General features: G+C 35.6%; 1 protein-coding gene across 2 annotated transcripts in view; it reads left to right on the plus strand.

Annotated features, from left to right (window-relative positions):
* A1CF (APOBEC1 complementation factor) overlaps nucleotides 1-23,932 on the plus strand; it is a 78,775-nt gene that overhangs the window by 11,437 nt on the left and 43,406 nt on the right. For both annotated transcript variants that reach the window (XM_082639207.1, XM_082639208.1), the window contains exon 2: nucleotides 14,492-14,635. In XM_082639207.1, the coding sequence (XP_082495333.1) occupies nucleotides 14,537-14,635 (99 nt within the window). In that variant the 5' untranslated portion in view covers nucleotides 14,492-14,536. The remainder of the gene's footprint in view (nucleotides 1-14,491; nucleotides 14,636-23,932) is intronic.

Below are 23,932 nucleotides of genomic sequence, written 5' to 3' on the forward strand. Positions count from 1 at the left end.
CAGTAACTAGGGGTAGTAAGCATTGAAGTTTCATTCTACTTTGGCTGAGTTAAGTCTAGTAATGGAAGAGAGGGTGGAGGATGGGAATAGGAGTAAGAAGAGCAACAAATAAGGATACATATGTACAGGAGCAGGAAAAAGTCAAGATCCAGACTTCATGAGGAAGCCTACGCTGGAGGTTGTTCTGGATAAAGAGACTGTAAGGACCTCAGCTGTAGTTATTCATGGATCTGCTAAGGTGCTTCACTGTTAACTTGACTCAACTACTTCCTACATCTGCTTCTCTCTCTTCTAAATGCCATCCTTACTTTCTACTCTCTATCCTTTCTCTACCTCACAGCTTTTACTTCCTCTCCATATACAGAGCCATGACACAGAGCTTTATGCATACAGTGGTAATATGAATACCTTATTGGTTGGTCCTCATGGAAATGGAGTTGAATATGAATCACTTAGGCCAGAATCTAGGAAGAATGTGATTTTTTTTTTGGTATTTCAAAGGCATTATTTGTAAATACTGGCAATTATGAAAACATTTATTCATTAAAAGTGATGAAAAGTAGACAGGACAATTATTAGAGACAATTTTGAATTATTCTTTCTCCTGTAATCTAGACTCTGTCTTTCTTTTATAGATTTTTCTTCTTTTTAGTAATTTTTAAAGATGTGTCTGTCCCAACTATTTGGCAGGTGGAATAAATTACTCTCCATATTTCATTTTGTTTGACATTTAACATGCATAGACTAGATCTTATTTCAGAAGTTCTAACATCAGCTGTGTATTATCACCTGAGGAGGTTTTAAACCATACAATTTCCTGGGCTCCACTCCAGACCAGTTGAATGAGAATCCCTCTAGGGGTGGTAAGGGTGATGCCCAAGTACAGGTGATTATAACATGAGGCCAGGTAGGGAGTCTGTTCTTTCTCCATAGTTTCTGCTAAAATTTAGAAACACTTGCAGTTAAATCTTGAAGTCCTATTTTGACAAGACATGCATAGGTTAACACTTTCTCTCCTGTCTTTCCTTGTGTAATTTATAGTTTCAAGCTAAATTCCAGGGATTTAAAGGCTCTTTGTTGATATTTAAAGGGCATTTGAAGCAAATAAATGGTGAAATGTCTTTTGAAGCCAATAAAATATACCTCCATAATATCTACTTAATGAGAATATGTTAAAGAGCAGGAGGTGTTTCCACTGGACCATAAATTATGCAATTTTAAACAGATTTTTTAAATGAAAATAAAAACTTCTGCTCATTTGAAATCATTTTTTCTCAAACAAAACAAGAAGGAATTCCAGATGTCAGGATTGTTTTGCAGTAATGATGATCTGTGGGCCACATGAATGTGCTTAACTTTCCCAAGAGTTTGGGTAACTTTTTCTTTTCAAAAGAGATTGTGTGTGACTCCTGATTTTTAATTATTTTTTTAAAAAATGTCGGGAAGACATGTCTTCTCATCCCCTGAATGTTCACAATGCCCTGATTTAGTCCAGGTGTAAGCATATACACATGTATATACACAAAGAAATGTATAAAAATTGCAATCCAATCATTTGTCTATTATACCTCTGCTTGTTCTTTTTCTCTGATAAATTCTAAGTTGGTAGCCCCAATAGTATTTTTTTTCTCTGGTATAGTTTTATTTTTGTCTATAGATATTTTTACTGTGGTGCAATTTCCCCAGTATCTTAGGATGTGATATTTTAAGTTACTCTATTTAGGACTTGGAATGACTCCAAGTAAGACAGTATATGGATTTAAATATCAACAAACAGTAATCAAAATATCAGCTTTTTACATCTTTGAAAAAATAGCCATTTATTTAGAAAGTTTGTCTGTCAGCATTGCTTCTCTACAACTGTTAATAACTTGTCTTAAAAATATGGTGTACCTTCCAGATAGAATCAGCAACTTCTTTAGCCAGGGGTGTCACCAAAGGAGCAGGAGAGAGAACAAAGTACAGGATTAAAGAATGGAAGGGAGTAAGAGACAGATAGACAGCTACTTAGAGACAGGTAGACAGCTACTTAGAGACAGGTAGACAGCTACTTAGATTCAAATCACGGTTGTGCCACTTATTACCTAAGTAACCTTGGGCTCATTAACTTCTCTAACTTGGTTTATTACCTATATCAGAGGAATGATAATACCTACCCCATTAAGTTTTTATAAGGATTAAATAAATTACATTTTAAGTTTTTAGAACATAGCCAATAGTAATCGTTCAGTTAACGTCAGCTATGTTTATTGTTTGTATTATTTGAAATCTGTTCTAATATTGCCCCATAATAGGCAAAACCAAGTATCTTGGTTTTATGTCTTTTCTGACCACTAAATGACCATATTTAAATAAGTTTATAAACTATTTTTTTCTGTGAATTTACTGCTCATGTCCTTTGCTCTTTGTCCACTGACTTCTGAGCCCCTTTACTATTGATTTTAAAGTACTCTTTGTATATTGCAGATATTAATTCTCTGTATATTATGTAAGTAGCAATCATTTTCTTCTAGTCTGTGGCTTCCTTTTAACTTTATGTTGTCATTACAGATATTTGTAATTTTTATGTAGTCACATCTGTTAGTCTTTTCAATTCTGGCTTTTGGTATGCTTAGTTAGGAAGACTTTCTGCATTACAAGATTACAAAAATGTCCTCCCATATTTTCTTCTAGACGTTATACAATGTTTTTGAAAGGTTATTTCTTGAGTTCACTTAGAATTTCGGTATGTGTTGTGAGGTGGTATGCCAACTTTATCTTTCTTCTCAAATTGTCTATGATTTCCCTATGATTGCACCTATTGGCAGTTCCAATATAAACACAACTATGGGTCTAGACTTTTTTCCATTCCATTAATCTATTTGTCTATTCCTGTGCCTATTGTATTTATTTTTATTGAAGTATAATTCATCTACAACACTATGTTAATTCCATGTACACAACATAGTAATTCAATATTTCTATATATTACCAAATGATCACCATTTCCTGTTTTAATTTTAAGTTTTAATTAGGCTAGTTTCAAATAACTCTATACTTTCAATGCATGTTGTTATATGTATTACCATTTTTCCTGCCAGATGAACTTTAGAATCAGTTTGTCAAATTTCAAAATAATTTAATTGGAAATTATTGGTATTTTGATTGGTATTGGTATATTGGTATTGGTATTGGTAATTGGTATTACACTAGATTAATAACTTTGGAAGGATTAATTTTTATAATAATAAGACCTCTATTTACCCAGGCTTTTAGATCCTCCAGTAAGTAGACTTTCATCATTTTCTTCATATAGATTTTGGATATTTCACGTTGTTTATTGTTACTTTATATATTTTGTTTATATTGTTCAGATTCTCATTTCATTTTTTTCTGCTTAAATACGGAACATTTTTATAACTGTCCTCGTAGTATTCTTTTATTAGTTCTAATAGTTTTATATAGTTGATTTACCCTTTTTTTGGGGGGGTGGTATGCGGGCCTCTCACCGTTGTGGCCCCTCCCATTGTGGAGCACAGGCTCCGGACACGCAGGCTCAACGGCCATGGCCCATGGGCCCAGCCACTCCATGGCATGTGGCATCCTCCTGGACCGGGGCACGAACCCGTGTCCACTGCATCGGCAGGCGGACTCCCAACCACTGCGCCACCAGGGAAGCCCGATTTACTTCTTTTGACTGAGAATGAATGATTGCAGTGTTTCACTATTTAGTGTGATGTTTGCTACCTGTCTCTGATAGACACTGTATCAATTTAAGAATTACTATTCTATTACTAATTTACTAAGAGTTTTTTTTAAACCACTAGTGGGTGGTGAATTTACATTTACTGGGATGATCATGTTTTTTCTTCTTCATCAATGAAGTGAATTAAACTAATAGAATCCCTGATGTTGAATAATCTTTGTAGTCTTATAGTAAACCCATCATGTTTATTGTATATTAGTCTTTTGATATTTTGCTGTATGCAGTTCATATCTATATTTGTGATACTGATCTATAGTCTTCTGTTTTGTGATATGTTTGTCTGGCTTTGTATCAGAGATGTGCTAACTTTGTCAATAATTTTATAAATTTTCTGTTATTATTCTATGCTTCAAAAGCTTTCTATAATAAAAAATGTATTTCTTAAATGAGTCTGAAAAACTCATTTAAGAAAACTTAAAGTTTATAAAACTTGCCTAATAAAGCCATTTAGACCATGTGTTATTTGGGAGGAATACAAAGAATTTTTTCAATACAGTTTACAGTTATTGGTATATGCAAATTTTTGACTTACCCTTGAAGCAATTTTGAAAATTCACAGTTTTCTAGGTAACTGGTTACTGCATCTAATTTTTCAATTTATTGATAAAAACATATTCTTTAAAAGTCTCTTGATCTGTGGTTATATTCATTTTCCCTTTGTTTTTAAAATAGGTTTTCTTCTTTTTACCTTGCAAGATTGCCAGAGGTGTGCTCATTTACCCATCTCTTCAATCAGCTCTTACATGTATTTATCAAGTCTACAGATTTTTGTGTTTTATTAATTTACTTTTATCTTTAACTTCTTCTGATTTCTTTTAGTCTCTTTTGCTTTTTCCTAGCCTCCTTAGTCAAATGATTAACACTTATTAGAAAAATGCTGAAGAGAAACAGTTTCCTAAGAATATAATCTTGACCACATCTCATAGTTTTTGATGACTTGCTTACACTGACATTCATTTGTTAATATAATTTAACTTTTTAAAATTAGAGTAAGAGCTGCATATTATAGACAGCTAAAAATAGCAAGAATGATAAAAATAATTTTTTAATGCACCAAGAAGATAGAATGAGTTATCTTTTATAATCACTGTGATGAATATAAAAATTAACACAAATGAAATCAGACTATACATTGTGTTGTAATCTGCCTTTTTTTTACTTGATTATAGTTTACAAATATCTGCTTAAATAACATATTCTACTAGAACATCAGTTTTATTAGCTGTACAGTACCACTGCTTATTAATATTTCTTTATCATTGGATATTTAGATTGTGTCTAATTTTTATTACAAAATTAACATGCTCTATGAGACACCACACTCACACACACACATGCACACATACACACTGAGGACTTTAAAGATTTTTCCTACTGAGAAATGAAAACAAATGAAATAACTGGATTATTAAAACAATATGAAAGAAATCAAGATAATACATTCAAAACTGCACTTTTCTTCACCTCAGACAGTTTCTAGAAAGGAGAATAACCATTCAGAGAGCCATAGATGGTGATTAAAAAGTGGCATGGACATATATACACTACCAAACGTAAAATAGATAGCTAGTGGGAAGCAGCCGCATAGCACAGGGAGATCAGCTCGGTGCTTTGTGAGCACCTAGAGGGGTGGGATAGGGAGGGTGGGAGGGAGGGAGACGCAAGAGGGAAGAGATATGGGAACATATGTATATGTATAACTGATTCACTTTGTTATAAAGCAGAAACTAACACACCATTGTAAAGCAATTATACTCCAATAAAGATGTAAAAAAAAATCTCTAATTAAATAAAGCTAGCATAATTTGCCAACAGAAAAAAAAAAAAAGTCAACCAAAGCAGCAGATAAGGAACAAAGAAGGAATGTTTACTGAGTATCTTCTGTATGTCAAGCATTTTGTTAGATGCTCTCATATCCATTATCTGATTTATTTAATCCTTTGTTTAGAAAAAAAAAAAAGGAAAGAAAAACATTTAAGTATCTGTGTTCCTATTCTCTTCTTAAAATAGGAAACAGTGTCTCAGAATAGTGAAAATCATGGTGGCAGAACTGAAATTTAAATGCAAGCTTGTCCTTCTCTAAAAATGTGAAACCTACTCTAGAAAGCGGATTTTGTCAATAATTACCAGTAAAATTAATATATCTACTATGAAAAACTTTATTTTTCTTTATTTTAAGCCTTGTCTAAGCTCAAATTGACCAGGCCCAACTTAAGGCATGATTCATTACTAATGCCTGAATAACATAGAAGGGATTCTGGTTAATTTGATTTTTTGCTGATATACATTGCTTTTTAAAAATTAAGATGCCACATATTAAGACTTTGTGAGATGTTTTTATGGTTACGCTTTGGAATTTTATGTATGCGTATTCCCTATTAATTTTGCTGTGGTTCATGATGCACGGCCAAATAAACAGCTATAATATTAATTCACTTCCAAAATGAGCTTAAGACTGATTGTAAACATTTTTCCAAAGAGAATATTAGAGCTAATTTATATTTTTTTATCAAGTAACACAAAGTAATTTTTACTTAGCCTCATTAGGCAAATGTGTAAACTTTGGTCATAAATCCTTAACAAACCATTTCAATACAATTTGGAACACCTTCTGTGTAAAATTCCCAGGAGATACTAGAAGGCTGAAATTCATGATAAAATCACTTGTACCACTTGCATGTTGCATTAAGAGTTATGTCCAGCCTACATCATGCAACATCAGTATACAATAAGACACTGGGGAAAGACTGGATTGGGTTTGGAGAGGTCCCGAAGGCAAGTGAAGCTACCATCAATTTGAAATGCACACAGCACGTTGCTAGTACAGGCCCCCCACAATCACAAAGAACACCTCTCTTCTGTTTACCAAGTCAGAAATAGGCTTGCTTCCCATTCAGTTTCCTTATCTGTCCTCTTCGGAAAAAACCCAAATAAGATAGAAATGATAATATTAACAAAACTACTCCATTTCCTAACTCTAAATTGTTAGTACAATGGCTGGCATTGTATGCCTGTAATATATTAAACATTTTAAGATATTAAACATTTATTGACCTTTTTGTTAAAGTTGAGGATAATTACTTCATTTAGTTTTTTACCAAGAAACCTTCTAACTTTAGTTCTCTGTCTTATCCTGCATCTCCTTTTTGTTCTTCTCTGCCTATCATTCACAGCTACCATTTCAGCTTTTGCTTTTCTAAGTCATCCTTTCTTCACTCTTTAAGTGTGCTTTTCTATCGTGTACTTCTCTTACCTTTGTCTCATGTCTTGCCCAATTTACTATTTTGAGAGACTTTAAAAGCAAACAAACAAAAAAAAACTTGTTTTCCCACTTTCTCTGTTTCCCTAGCTGCCAACTTATGTTCCACCAGGGCATTAAGATCTTCCCACTTTGCCATAACTTCAGGCAAACCTAGATAACACATATCACCCCAAATTCTCTCATATTATCATATTTTTCCTTCCACAACTTGCTTCTCTATGTGAGCCCAATTTTTATGTATGCTTTTTTTCTTTACAGATTAGGGTTATAATTTAAGAGCAGCATACAGTATCTACCTGACAGCTCTAGATTTGGAAAAGTCATAATCTACCACCCTACCTGCTGCTCTCCTACAGCTTCCTTCTTATTTTGTTCCCTGCCACCTTCCCTGAGCCAGGACACACTGGCACTGGAGGACATCAGGGTCGAGGGTCAGGAACAGCAGCTCTGATCTTGCCCAACAGTGAACTCTGGAAATTGCTACTGATCAGTATCAGCCAAGTGATGAGGTGAGCTGTTCACTCCAACCCACCTGTGACTTTAAGGGAAGCAGAAATCTTGAACCCCCAATAACTTCTAGGTTCTTTTTATCTTCATCAAATAGGCACTAACATTGCAAATACAAAACCAGAAAGCCATTGAGAAGAAAAGTGAATCCAAACATCAACTCTATTTTTGAATCACTTTGCACTCAAAATTTTACTCTTACAAAATTTTACCCTCCCAAATACAATGACACATTCAAAAATGCAGAGAAACCATGCAAATCAATTTCTCACATAGAGCAAATTCATTCTAGGATGGAACTTTCAGGAAGTGACTGGAACAAGCATAATAATAAGTGTTAGGAAATTAGCTGCAGACTAATTTTACTTCTGATCCAGTGCAAGTCACTATCATTTATAAAATGCTGATCCAAAATTTTTCATTTGTTCCGTAAGTATTTACTGAGCACTTAGCATAATGTCAGGCTAAAACTCTTGGGTAAAGATGAGTACAACATAGTCCATACATGCAGGACATTCACAGTTTAGTTAGGTAATAACTAAACTATAATAATTATAATTATAGTACCATATGCAACAACCGAGGGATGTACGAGCTTTCTTGAGAGCATTAAGGAAGTGGCACCTAACATTACCCATAGACAGGATCAAAGGAAGCATCACAGAGCAGATAATATTTCAATCAAGTCTGGCAGGATCAACAGGGTCAATGTAGTGAGACCAACGTGAGAAGAGAATGGTAGCTAAGAGAAGGGAAGAGAAGAGAAGGAAAGGGCATTTGAAGCAGAGAGCCCAGAAGTATAAGAAAACATGGGACTTCCCAGTGGCAGGGTATGTGAATGACACTGGAAGGGGAGTCTGGGAGCTAGTCCTGAAGAGATAAGGTGTCATGCTAAGGACTTGGGACTTTATCCTCCCAGCAAGTGGTTTTGCAATTCTACCCCTTGGAATTAGAGATTGATTAATTATAATAATAATAATTAAATAATAAAATAGCTAACACTTCCTGTGCAGTTAGTAATCATCAGGATACACTTTAAATAAGAATACATTTAAAATACTTAATCCAGGGCTTCCCTGGTGGCGCAGTGGTTGAGAGTCCGCCTGCCGATGCAGGGGACACGGGTTCATGCCCCGGTCCAGGAAGGTCCCACATGCCATGGAGCGGCTGGGCCCATGAGCCATGGCCGCTGAGCCTGCGCGTCCAGAGCCTGTGCTCCGCAACGGGAGAGGCCACAGCCGTGAGAGGCCCACGTACCACACACACACACAAAAAAACTTAATCCTTAAAAACAACCCTATGAAATAGGAACTAATATTATCCTAAATTTTAAATGTTAGGAAACTGAGACTCAGTTTCCACTGAATGGAAGCAGAGGAACAAAAGAGCGGAACATTTTTATACAGCAAGTTTGGTGGCAAGTACACATTTGAACAAAGTATTACTTTGCTAAGAAAAAGGAGGATGGGAGACACTGAGGGCAGACTAGCGGAAGCTGGAAGAGCTGGAAGAGACCTCTCGTTTTTTGCATTATTAGCTCCTCCCTCACCTCATTTTCATAATGAATAAGGAAGGAGGAGAAGGGAAGGAAAGCACACAAGGAAGTGCTGTCATGTCCGGCAGGCCCTTTCTGCAATCCCTTTGCTATTCCTCCCCTCCAACGTGAGTGATTAGTCGTAAGTCAGGTGGGAGAACTTGCTGTATGCTGGACCCAACTAAATACTTGACAGGTATTTTCTCATTTCACCTCCACACCAGCAATATCACAGCCTGCCTGTTACCCCAATTCACAAATGAGCAAAGTGATGCTGGGGGGGAGAGGAGCCCATGATTCTTTCCTATAATATTGCCTATGCTCTTTCTCCATCCAACTTCCATTTCTTTGCCCCTTTCTTCCCTCATCCATTCTCATTTAGATAACCCTGCTGTTCCATGAACCTCTGGAATTTCTTACTGTACAATCTCTGAGAAGTTGGGGTGACTGCCTCTACCTTTCTGCTTTTATATTTTAATTATCTATGCCTAACAATAGTCTAGCACTTACTTCATTCCAGGAATTCTTCCAAAGCCCTTCCAACACATTTACTCATGTAATACAAGACCCCCAGAGAAATGTTATTGCTTCCTCAGTTAAAGATATTGAGTTACCAAGAGGTTAAGGAACTTTTCCAGGGCACAGAGTAAGACGCAGAAGGAGGATTTGAACCCAGGAGTCTAGCTCCAGGGTCTGCATCCCTAATCAGGCTTTATCTTCCCTGACTTAGCAGGACTTGGCACACCTGACCACGCACTTGATCTCAAAATCCTTTTTTTTTTTTCTTGGCTTCCAATCTACCTCTCTCATTTGGTTGACCTCCTACCTACCTGGCTGCTTCATCTCATTCCCCTTTGCTGATTCCTCTTTGTCTCTCCAACTTCCAAAAGTTAGAATACCCCAAAGTAGGACCTATTTTCTATACTCTGTCCCTACTGATTTCATCCAATTTCATAGCTTAATCATCATCTCTACACAGATAGCTGCCAAATCGATATCTCCTGTCTGTAAATCTCCCATAACATTCTGACTCAGATATCTAACTGTGCACTGAACCTCTTCACATGGCTACCTAATGGGCATCTCAAAATCAATGTACCTCCAACTGAGCTCCTGCTCTTCCTCCACAAACTTGTTTTTCCTCATCTCAGTAAACTGGCAACTTCATTCCTCTAGTTACCCAGCCAAAAAACGATGTCACCCTCAACTCTTCATTTTTCTCTCTCACGATGCAACCAACTCATCTGTAAAATATATTCCAAGATTCGATCACTTTTCAGCACCCTCACTATCACCACTCTAATCCAAGCCACTATTCTCTCGTACCCAGATGTCACAGTGTTTCTAACTGGTCTCCCTGCTTCTCCCCTCGACCCCTCTAACCAGAGCAAGGCAAGTGAGGCACTGCCTCAAATGCAAAATGTAAGAGCCATAAAAAAAAAAACTCGGTAATTAAGACAAATGATATTTTAATGCAATTAAAAAAATCAAAATCAATGAAAAAATCCATGATGAACAAAATGGCAAAATTTATGTAAAAACAGGATCAGAGTGATTGCCTTACCTCCCTTGCCTCACCTTAGTCCCAGCCCTGCCTGACTCCCTTCAATGTTTTCTCGATGGTTAGAGTGAGTCTGTTAAACATAAGTAAAACCTTCACATCTCAGGGCAAAAGCCAAGGTCCTTACCGTGACCTATAAGATCCTTCATGACCTGGTCCGCCATTATCTCCCTGACCCCAGTTCCCACTTCTCTCCTCATTCACTCAGTTCCATCCTCTCCACATAGGCCACTGTTTCATCGACAAGCTCCCACCTCAGGGCCCTCCAACTTCTTGGAATGCTCTCCCCCAAATACATCCCTCATTTCACCCAGGTTCCTTTCCAAATTCACTGTATCAGGACCACACTATCTAAACTTCCATCCTCCTCCCAACACAAATACTTCATATTGCTCTTCCATTCTTTATTTTTTTCTCTTCAGAAATTAACATAAGCACAGTGTATACTTTGCTTATTTATCTTGTTTGCTGTCTCTCACAATCACTATAAAATTCCATGAGATTTTGGGGGGAGAGGGGTTTGTTTTGCTCTCTGCTTTATTCCCAGTGTCTCAAAAATTCTTGGATCATGGTAGGTACCCAGTAAACAACTTTTGAATGAATAAGTAATACATGTTTATGAGTGCTTTCCTTTAGCTCCAATGGTCTTAATGCCTGCTATATATATAGGTTTTGAATTCTATTGCCTCAATAAATTACACTGGGAACTACTCCTCAAAATGCAGTAGCTCAGATCTGAAGAATCTGCAAGGTGTTAAATTAGAAAATGTATTGCAAAACGTTTCTTTCAAATTTGACCAAATTTTTAAACAAAAGTTTGACTTGCTTAAGAAAATATTTATCTTGGATTTGAGTTCACTCTTTAGATTAAGTCAATGTTGAAAGAGGGAGTTGTTTTTGAGAAATAAACATTGAAGGTCAAGTGTCTCTTAAGGCAAATTCTGAATTTTGTTTCTATGTCCCGATTTCCAATGACTTGATTCTGTGTTGAGATATTATACAGATTTTCTCAATAATGTCAGAGTGAACCTGTGTGTGATCAAAAGACCATTCTGATGTCAAAGTATTTTTAATCACCTTTATTAATAATTAACCAAAACTAAAGGCAGGTTTTACAAATAAAACTTGTCTCACCATGAATTGCTATCTCTTGATGGAGAAGATGAAGTTCAGCAAAGAGCAAACCTACAACTTGGCTAGAAGACAACAGACTTTGCCTTCCAGCATCTGTTAAAACATGCAAGACTAACCTCATCAGACCCCAGTCCATCCATGGCCTCACTGCTCTTACAGGTTTAATCCAGCACTGTGGGAGCATTTGAGAGTATCCTGATGAAAAGGCAATTTTAGTAACATTTGAGAAAAGTGCACGAGTTAGAATTAGTCTTAAAGGCTAGTTTTTCTTTGTAAATCTTCAAAATTCCTTTTTTTAATTTATATTTTTTATTGAAGTATAGTTGATTTACAACTTAGTGTTAGTTTCAGCTGTACATCACAGTGAAGTGATTCAGATATATATATATATATATATATATATACACACACACACATATATATACAAAACTGAATATATGTGTATATATATATATATATATTCTTTTGCAGATTCTTTTCCCTTATAGGTTATTACAAAATACTGAGTATAGTTCCCTGTGCTATACAGTAGGTCCTTGTTGGTTATCTATTTTACATGCAATAATGTGTATATGTTAATTCCGAACTCCTAATTTATCCCTCCCTTTTCTTTACCCTTTGGTAACCATAAGTTTGTTTCCTATGTCTGTGGGTCTATTGTTGTTTTGTATGTAAGTTCATTTGCATCTTTTTTTTTTTTAGATTCCACATATAAACAATATCATATTCGTCTTTCTCTGTCTGGCTTACTTCACTTAGTATGGTAATCTCTAGGTCCACCCATGTTGCTGCAAGTGGCACAAAATGCCTTTTGTAGTTTTATCTTTTAAGAGGATTGTATTTTTTCATAGAGATTTCTATGACTGTACTCACCAGCAGTTTAGGATTAAAAACTGAATATAGGTCTCATTTTATGCCTACCTTGTAGTATCCATAGAAAGAGTATTTACACTATAAATGTGTCACTAAATCTACACGTCCAATCTGAATTGCTACATTTATATATCAAACCACCACTATCAGAAAATACTTTCCAATTTGTCTTAGCCAAGATAAAAAGTTAAGATTAAAACAAACAAACAAACAAAACACTGCCTTTTGCAAAGTAACAGACACAGAAACTGGTGTATTAACTGAGTTAGCCAACTGTCCATAAAACACAATGCCCTAAAGCTGGGCAGGGAGTGAAGCTGCCATATAGACAGCACTAACTAAATACTTCTTGAGAGAATGAATGATTGAAAACTGAATTGATCTGGGTCAGAAGCAAGCAAGAATTATTGGAAAAGTCTAGGGCAAGAATGGCCATGCTTATATACAGAACATGAAATTGTTTTATCCCTGTAACAGCTAATGAATATTCTCACTGGAATCTAGTTTTTTTTTAATTTGGTTTTCTAAATTATATTGAAAATATTTCTTTCTAGATGATGCTTGTCTATTGTTTGGGAACTTTATTTTTAATTGAGTATAATTGCTTTACAATGTTGTGTTAGTTTCTGCTATATTATTCTATTACTTTCATAATAGAATACTTTGAGGCTGCATTTTACTCAGATTATTATCTTGGCTTCACTTTTGTCACCCAATTTTTTACCCATTCCTTGTATTATTAATGGTACCTTTACTCTGAACCTTTAAATGAAAACCAAAGTGGTATAGGAAATCCCAATGCATAGAACAGAAAAGTTCTTAAAGGGCCTATAGTGAAATACATTATATTTGCATGGGATTCAAATCAGTGTAAAAAAGTTTCCTTTGTCTTGGTTGGCAGAGTACATCAAGCAGAGTGAAACCCCAGCACGGAACCTTCACTGAGTCACTCCCACTCTAATCCAGTGGGTCAGTGCACTCCCCTCTGTACATGGGAGCCTCCAGGGGCTCGCACCATCATAGCCTGGGACCTTCGACAAGTCCTTGTGCTGGGAACCTGTGAATTTGAACAACCATCAGATTTGGAATGGGGTTCAAATCATGTTCCCTGATAGAAAGTATAGATAATGAAATGCTGAAGTTTCATATTCACATCTATATAGATCAACATGAACATATGTAAATTTTCCTAATTTCTTAGATTTTACAAAGGGCTTCATGTCCTTTTCTGAGTGGTCTATGTGATATACGATCCAGGTGTCAGTAGGCCCTTCCAACACCATTCAAAAGGATCCATTGTTCTTGTTTTGTTAAAACCCATGTGACATTTTTATTACAGAGTAGTTTGCATGATAACTTCTGTATATCTGATACCAGCACACTCTGATCTAGAAATTTATCTTTGAAGAATAAGTAGATAAATAAATGTCTCAGGTAACAGACAGAATAGATAAATGAAGCTAAAACTTTCAGGATCTTCATACCATATCCTCGTCAATTTGATTTAGTAACAGTGCTTTCTTCCCACATCTGCAAGGACCATTCCTCATACTTTTAATTGGCAAGAATGCATTTGTTTTTGAGTATTTGGTGACATTCTGAGATAACTGGACTGAGAACTACTGGTCTGCATTCTAAGTGGAAAAAGGACATTATTCAGTGTTGACTTCTAAATTTCAACTAAACTTGAACATTTTTTTAAAACTTTTTTTTTAATGAGGATATTTAACTGGCCTGGTTTGTGGGTGTCTGTTAGTTGCTCTAACCTTAATGAGTAATTTATACAGAATGTTTCCTAAAGATGTCCTTCATGAAAAGGACAAGTTTGGGCTTGGTAATAGTAATTTACTTAATTTATCTTAAATTTGGTTTCAGTGAGCAACCCTAATTAACCTGATTTTTTGCTGATAATCATTCTCAATGGAATCAAATCACAAATCCGGGGATGGATTGAGCGGCACCCAGAAGGAAGCAGCCCTCCGCGCCCTGGTCCAGCGTACAGGATATAGCTTGGTCCAGGTAGGAACTTCTTGTGCCATCTGCTGAAACTCACCACTGAATTCAGAGTGGTGGGAATATTAGCGATCCTAGCATGCAAAATGTGATCAGTCAGTTGTATAACTCTTTAGATGGACATTCCTTTCCAGGGGTGGAAGGAAGTTGGATCACTTCAGTTTTGTAGGTGATCTTCCAGGTGATGTTCTTTCTACTCTGGGTTATCAACTCAATTTTGCCTTGTCATTTGGAAGCAGAACTAGGGTTAACAGTCATAAAGACTATCACAGTTTTGAAAGGCCAGTTTAGTATAAGAAAAGGCAGCTGGAATTCACCACCCAGAGCTTGTCAGTGAAGGAGAACCCAGCTGGTGCTTCAAGAACCAGAAGAAAACAAACTATCCAGGAACTTGCCTTGGTCTCTAGAGAGATTTTTGACTGCAGATGTAAAACAACTTCTAGATGAAGGATCCAAGAACTGACCATCTGGTCAGCCTAGCTATTCCAGGATGTTTTCTCATAATACCTATCCAATCTGTTTAGGATATATAATAATTTCTCTCCATGTTCAGCATTTTTGAAAAAGAAAGGAGAAAAACTATCCTAAAACTATCTATTCATTGTCACTGGTTGTTATGAATTGTCTGTACATTATTATTGTCTTTATGATAACCTCTGTTAGAGAGCTTATGATATATTGAAAAACAAACTAGTTTTAGACATATAAGTTAATTATCTTACTCGAAGAAATAATGTTGCTTTGTTTTAATGTTGTTCTTTTTACAGTAAGACAAAGTATTTTACTGCTCAGCTATTACATTTTATCCACATACTTTCCCAACTTAACCAAATCTTTGTGCTATTATGAATACAAAATTCATAAGTGGATAATAATAAAATATACAATAGTGTCCTTTATTACATGTTCCTTTGTCAGATCAGTTGAAAACTAAATGTAGTACATTTTGCAATAATTTTTTGTTTTGTTTTGTTTTTGTGGTACATGGGCCTCTCACTGTTGTGGCCTCTCCTGTTGCGGAGCACAGGCTCTGGATGCGCAGGCTTAGCAGCCATGGCTCACGGGCCCAGCCGCTCCGCGGCATGTGGGATCTTCCCGGACCGGGGCATGAACCCGTGTCCCCTGCATCGGCAGGCAGACTCTCAACCACTGCGCCACCAGGGAAGCCCTGCAATAATCTTATAAGTCATGGCACACTTTGTTAGAGATAATATAATGCTCAAAGTTATTTCTAATTTTTTATCCTAATGAAGAGTATTTATTTAGACATTTTAAAGATTTCAGAGAGTATTATTTCACAGAAGCCTTCTAAAAGTTTCATTTAAGTCAAGGGAGATACTAATGTATTATTAGTTTTTAATACTTAATAAAAGTCTATTTTAGGATCATTACTAAACTTTTAAATGTCTTCACCTCCAAATTTAATGTGCTTCAAAATTAATGCCTGATTGAAAATTTTTATGCAATCTTTTCCCACATAAAGGGGTATTTCATAATCCATAGAGAAAATTCTATAGAGTTTACAGTCTATAAAACAGATACACTTAGAATAGTAATTTTTTACATTTGGTCAGGTATAGTTAGTTGAAAAAATGTTTTTATCTTTTGTAATCAGCAGTTTCATAAATGTTATAAAATCAAAAATGTTTTATATCAGTTTATCTTTTTAACTGCTTTGTATCTGAAACACTCCTGCAAAGATAGTGGTAGTGGAAAGCACTTAAACCCTTTTGAAAACCAATTTGTCAATATTCATACATAAGTGTATTCCCCTTCTGGAAACGAACCTCTAATTATCTGAAATATAATGATGAAAACATATATAAGCCTTTCTAGTGTGACACTATTTCTAATACCTAAATATCATAAACCTAATGCATAAAAGGAAATTATAAACTATGAATATATAAGTATCTCAACAAGCAGACTTTATGAGAAATAATCCTGAAACAATATAAACTGTCCATTTAATTTTATTCTGGGCCCTGGTTCTTTCATTCCCCCCAGATGAAATTCAGGGAAAGTCTCATGACTTTTCTGGTAACTTTCAGCTAATAAAAGATCCTCCACTAAATAATGAATATGTCTAGTCCAGTAGAATAAAAACTTAACTTCATTCAAAGTGAAAGCCATTTCCCTTTTCCAAGCATGTCAGGGTGGAGGGCAATTTCTATTTTTTCTCCTTTATGCTTTCAGAAGCATAGTTTCCGACACCAGTTTCCTAACTAGAATTCCTGACTCAGCTGAGGCAGAAGAAAGGGGTGAAAGCAAAGGAGAGGGGACAGGAGTTTCTACTTGACTGGTTTTGGCATTGGGCTCTGGGCTCAGCAGGTGTGTAAACCTCCTGGGATACTTTGTAGGGTCATCAAAGACCTCCTTAATTCCATTGCCAGGGGTCTCTCACCTGGCTATGCTCTGCTCTAGCTAGAGGTTCCTTCCCTGGGCCTCAGTCTCCCTTGGCAGAGCTCTTTTCAACACCCCAAGCATCCCTCTTGGAGAAGATGGAAAATGACCCCTGATTCCTACATTTGGCCAAATTCTAGTCCCCTGGAAACACACATTCTGACCCAGTAAAACCTGCAAGTGCACGTGACACAAAGCAACCAGCTCTCCTTCTCACCACCATCAAAGCAGGAGGCCAGCCCATTGTTCACCATTAGATACTTTAGGACTGAGTTAGACCCACCAGCCTCCTGTGTTCCCAACAGCAGGGAATACATAGCAAGCTCTGAGTGGTTTCCTACTCCTCTCCCCTGCTTTAGGTTAGCTGAGAAGCACCTCAAAATTCCTCCCACTTAAGGGGAACTAGGATTCACAACACACCAGCAGTGGGCTCCAAATACCTTTGAATCAACTCCAAAAATTCCTTTCAAACTCTTCAATATTTTTTTCTAAATTCAGGGATGAGGAGGGGTAGGGAATGTTCAGTTAAGAATGTCAAACAGTTAAACAGTTACTCCCTACCTCCTTGTCCTGCTTGTGGTTCAGTGACAGTTTTGTTTCCAAACCAGAGGCCCAAATAATCCATTCCATCTTAAAATCCTGTTACAAATGAAATGTAAACAGTCATTAAGTGATCATTTAGAAAATTCTGCAGAACAGAAAACTTTAACATATTAGAACAATGTAAAAAGCTTGCAAATAACAATATATTTTTAAAAGAGACTCAAACAGCAATGGAGATCTTTTCATAAACCTAATAATTTAAGAACATTTGCATTAAAAAGGAAAAAAATAAGGCTATTTTACTTTTATCATTTTAAATGTTTTCAAATATAATACCCCTAAAACTACACGGCCAAACTGCCTATTACTTTGATCTTATATATTCAATTACTTTCAGAAGATATGAATAGAGGTTTTAGATCACAAGTTAGTAACAATTACAAAATAGTAAACATTTACTGGACATTTATATTCTAACTGCTTTGTGTCTATTAATTCATTTAATACTAATAACAACACTATGAGGTAGTTACTATGATCATCTCCAATTTCCAGATAAGAGAAACAAGGCTCAAGGAGTTAGGGTAGCTTGCCCAAGATTTATAGGCCATCTTAATTCCACTGCAAGTGGCCAAAATTTCTGGCAAGGTTTACAGAACTAAGAGCTGTTGTAATGTTATCTTTAAGATTGCAGTTTGAGAGATTAGCATGGCAGAGCATGCTAAAAATATCTTGTTGAGCTTAAACCTTGTAACATGATTCACTTTAAGTAAGTATTTGTTAGCAGAATGACTACTGGAACAGAAATTTTCTAGTAATGTAGAAACCTAAAACTCTGACACTTAGCTATCTAGATCTAAAGCCTCTAATCAAGATGTAAATATATACATGACTTGGGTCAACCACTTTTAATGATTTGGAAAATACCTTCTGATTTTGGCTGCAAAGTGTAGAAAATCACTCAAGACTTCAAATCAGAGATCTGCTATTCAACCCATTATCTACCATATGCAAGTATGATCTATATTTTAATTCTGTTTTTAAAATTGACCTATAGTTGATTTACAACATTGTGTTCATTTCAGATGTACAGCAAAGTGATTCAGTGATGTATATATATTATTTTTCATATTCTTTTCCATTGTAGGTTATTACAATATATTGAGTATAGTTCCCTGTGCTATACAGTAGGTCCTTGTTGTTTACTTATTTTATATATAGTAGTGTGTATATATTAATCCCAAACTCAAGTCCCTTAACTGCTCTCGGCCTTAATTTCCCAGAAGGTTGGCTAGGACCTACCCCACTCTTAGTCAAGATTTTGTGATTCTAGCATCTGCTCAATCTATTTACTGCTCAGCAAACTTGTCTAATTGGAAGAGGAAACCAGCGTGTATTGAGACATGCTTCAAACTCTTCAATTTAGGGAAAATCCTTTAGCCTTCTCAATACTTCAGTCTTTCTACTCTGGATTAGAGAAAACATTAGTATCGTCTTCAAAAAAAAAAAAAAAAAGAACATCGGGTTTACTTTTTTAAAAATCTCTGTACACAAATGAAGGTAAATATATTAATACAATTCAGGGAGCATACCCATAAAATGATATTTTTAAGTGTTATGGTATTTGCTAAGTTAGGGATTGAAGGATTTGCTTCTGTTCTTCTTTGCAGTCTCTGATATTGAATGCTGAATACTTGCAAAACAAGAATTTGAAAAAGAGACGGTGACTAATTTGTGCTCTCTTATCACTAGCAGGACAAATACAGTGGTCAAAAATAGAATTTTGCAGGTTACTTAATAACGTGAGCCAGTCTTTTATATACAAACTGATGCAATAAAACGTGCTTGTGAGGGCTTGAAAATATGCTTTGTGATATCTTTTTAATAATAATTGGATATCTTCAGAATTCATAGCTAAAATTTTTATCAAAGTTCTTTAAAGAAGAACATTAATGCAATACTCTGCATATATAGGTTCAATAAATATTATTGATAAAAATTGTGTAATATTGACAAGTTAAACTTTCAACTTAGTTGCATTATGCCACACAGAAAGATTTTGGATGTGTGCCACTATGTTAGCTTGTAAACAGACTTTGTCTCCAGGCAATGAAATTATGTGTGGGGCTTTTTTTTCTCACTTTTTCACTCTTAACTGTACTTCCCAGATTTTCTAAAACTACTATACATGACTTTGAGAGTCAAAGGAAAAAAAAAGTCACATTATGATGAACATTTCCTCCAGAACGCATTACTAGCGTGGGTCATCAACTCTGACATGCGATGCTTCTTTCAGCTGGAATTTTCTCCTTAAATCTAGAAAAATACATTTTCATAGATGAACATTTTCAGAAAACTTTCCACCCAATGTGGAGTCAGTTTACATCAGTTTTAATTCTACTACAAGGAAAGCTAAATATATAGCTAATAAAAATCACCCTCAAGTAGTCTGAATATTTTTTTAAAGAAGACTCAGGATACTTATATACTATTTTTAAGTGATTTAAGATATGGTGTGTATTAACACTTTGTCCAATTACCCTACTGATAATCTATTTTCTAAAAATTATTACAACAAATATTTACGTGGTATGTCAGTCCCATTGCTTGCTTAATCCAGTGGTTGCCCTTAAAGTTTTTTTGTTCTTGTTTTCCTGTTTTGTTTCCTTAGTCCCTATTATTGAACACAATGTGTTAGTGTTGGTCCTTGGCATTATAGAAGTATAAGGTGTAGCAGCTGACCTAAAATGCATAGCAAGTAGTTGCAATAAAAATGAATTTATCCAGAATTTAAAAGGATACCATAAGACTGCATTAAATGAGCAATACAGCTGTGGGTGTTACCTTCCTATTTAGAGCCTTAAAACTGACCGAAGTCTTTGACCTAAGGAATGAGGACAAATATTTAGACATAAGGATGCTCATCATAGTGGAATTTATGTTTAAAAATATTGGACATATCCTAAGTGTCCAATAAAATATTACTGGTCATATAAAATATGTCACCCTTATATTTCCAAATTATATAGTCATGTAAAACTGTGATTTCAAAGACATGCAGAAATGTCCAAATTTAATGTTTAGTTAAAAATCAGAATGCAAAACTGTATATATCAGTTTATAGATCATATTTTAAGAAATTATTCACACACACAAATATTGGAAGATAATGAAATGTAATCTCTGATGAGAGTAGTTTTTTCTTCCTTGTGCTCTTTATGTTCCAAACTTTCTATAATGAATATGGATTCTTTTTAAGCCAAGGAAAAAAATCTCATGAAGTAGAAAAAATTTATAAGAAGCATTCGGTTAAGAATAGAAAAGTTGGGAAAAATTCATGAAGAAAATTTCATTAATGAAGCTGGATGATAGGTGCTTGTGTTCATTAGGCTATTATTTCTAATTCTTTATATGTTTACTACATGTATATTTAATACTGATATAATCCAACCCTTTCCATTTTACATTGGAAAACAAGCCCCCAAGTTATACACTTCAGTAGAGACATAAGCCAGAGGTCAGCAAGCTGACCCATGACTCAAATGTGGCCACAGACTGTTTTTGTAGTGATTGAAGGCTATGAGTGATTCTCACAATTTCAAAAGTTCGGGGGGTTTTTTAATCCTAAAATATCAACTATCTAGCGTTTTATAGAGAAAGTTTGCTGACTCCTAACTCTTATCCTTAATCTAGTACTCTATGCTATAAGTTCATTCACAGGTTTTTGAAAAAATTGAAGTACAGTTGATTTACCATGTTGTGTTAACTTCTGGTGTACAGCAAAGTGATTCAGTTATACATATATATACACACACATATATTCTTTTTTATGTTCTTTTCCATTATGGTTATGATTTATCACAGGATACTGAATATAGTTCCCTGTGCTATACAGTACGACCTTGTTGTTTATCCATTCTATATATAATAGTTTGCATCTGCTCATCCCAAACTCCCAATCCATCCCCCACCCGCTCCCTCTCCCCCTTGGAACTCACAAGTCTGTTCTCTATGCCTAAATCACAGTTTTTAAAGAAAACTTCCTATAACATAGAAGAGCATTTAAGATTCCTTAAAGGAAATAGGAGTATCCTTCCTTGTCCTACCCACCAAATGAAGTCTAAACTATCATTCATTCACTTATTGATTCATTTATTGATTCCACAAAGAGAGACACGGTGCCTGCCTTCATGAAAATTACTCATGGGAAGACAGAAAATAAACAACAAATAAAATAATGACATATCATGTTGAGTGCTATGAATGTCATAAACCAGGTTAAGTGACAAGGGCAGAAGGCCTTCTTCAGACAAGATGGCACTGAGCTGAGACTTAGAGGATGAAAGCAAACAAACATTGCAAGGAGCCAAGGACAAAACAGCATCCTTGGCAGAGGGGACCACTTGGGTGATACTGATTAACCAAAATATTTGTAAAATGCACAACACTTTTCAGCGGTGAAGACATTAGTGTGTCTTAATTTCAAAGGTCCAGTAAGATTACAGCAGATAAATGAGAAATCAGTGGGCTTCATCCTTCTCTTCCTTTTTTAAATCAGTCATCAATCTGTTCCTGGGAACAATTTCCTCAAACTAGAATAAAATACAGACTTTAATTCCCATTTCTCAAACTTTGCTTTCTAGGCATGTTCTCTTATTTGGAGTTTCACTGCAACTGCATATTTTAATTCTAATTTATTCAGTTCCTCAATAAATATGTACCAGCCATAAGGTACAAAGGATGGCACTAGATCTGATTAGGAGACCATCCCTCTGCTAAGTGTGCCTCAAACTAAGTTAACTCCCCTATCTCTCTGGTTTGGTATAATGTACTTTAGTAAATTTCCTTGGGTATTTTTCAAATTACAATTTTTCCTACAAATAATGCAATAAAAAATAAGTAACTTAGGATCCCAGAGTTTACAAGTGGCTTTGACTAGACTAGCTCAGTGAGAAGCAGATGGAGGAACACTGTGGCATTGACATTCTTTTCCAACCTCTACACAAAAATCCTAGGGACAGAAAAAGGAATTTGACTTCATGGTAAAATATAGTTCCTGGGTCCTACTTTTTCTTCTATTGCCTGTTCTCACCAACTGCTCCTGTCCCCACTACACAAGGACTTATCGTTCATGCACTTGGTGAATGACCTAATTCCTTAAATAGGTGGCACTAAGCATGAGAACAGGGTGGGACCAGTAGATCATCACAGGCACGTGTTTCCCTAAGCTTATCACTCCAGCCACCCACAGGCTAACTTAATTATCAAGCTCCTTAGAAGCCTTGCTTCTACTAGCCAGCAACACCATAGGCTGGTGTGGAAGACTCCAAATGAAGGAGCAGCTCTGTGAATCCTTTTGTGGAGAGTGTGTGTACCTGACATGTGATGGGAACTTCAGCATCCCACAAAATAGAAAGGCATTTCAGGAACTATTTTCAAACAGCAATGAATTTCTCCTCCAATAGCCTAACAGAAAGTTGGTTATATATGAGATCTTCAATATAAGGTTCAAAATCTTTGCAAAATATGGATTATAGTGTTTTCCCTTAAACTAGAAGCACATAAGCGTTTCCATTTTATCAGCTTAAAAATTGGTGTAAATTTCATGACTCAAATACACAAAAGCATCGATGGCTGTTTTGAACTTTAGACTTTGTTTGCAGACAACTTCAGGATTTTTAAAATTGTTACCTGTTAATACCAATCAGCAAGCAAAAATAAGTGGCTCTTCATCCTCAGAAACTAAAATGTTATTATGACATGCAAAGAGAGCTCTCTAACATAGGCTAAGGATAAAAATATGAGATCACAGAAACATACAATCATGAATTTGGGTAGGACTTCAGTAGCTGTGATCCTTTTTTTAACATTATTTCAGAGATGCAAGGTAGAGAGCCGAACTGATGTTAAACCGTACCTTGACAGAGGATTCAATAACCATGAATTTCATCATGAGAGAGTTATTCCACTTTCAATTCTATTTTAAGCCTTCTGATGAGGGAAGTCATTGAAGGTACGTCTTAAACACCTCTCCAGCCCCTGCTAATCTTTTTTGTTGTTGTTGTTATTTTTTAACATCTTTATTGGAGTATAATTGATTTACAATGTTGTGTTAGTTTCTGCTGTATAACAAAGTGAATCAGTTATATGTATACATATATCCCCATATCCCCTCCCCCTGCTAATCTTTTTAAACAGCAGAACTAGGGTTCAGAACTTTTAGTAGACAATGATGTCCAGCTAGAACTTGATCATGGTTTCCTTCTTTTGCAGTTTCTTTTATAATGACCTTCCATTTGTGGAAAACGATACTCCACTTATGAGAATGATATTTTCTTTTTTGTGTAAGTTTAAGAA

Source organism: Mesoplodon mirus (genome assembly GCF_964341445.2).
Source record: "Mesoplodon mirus genome assembly, chromosome: 2".
Classification (NCBI taxonomy): domain Eukaryota; kingdom Metazoa; phylum Chordata; class Mammalia; order Artiodactyla; family Ziphiidae; genus Mesoplodon; species Mesoplodon mirus.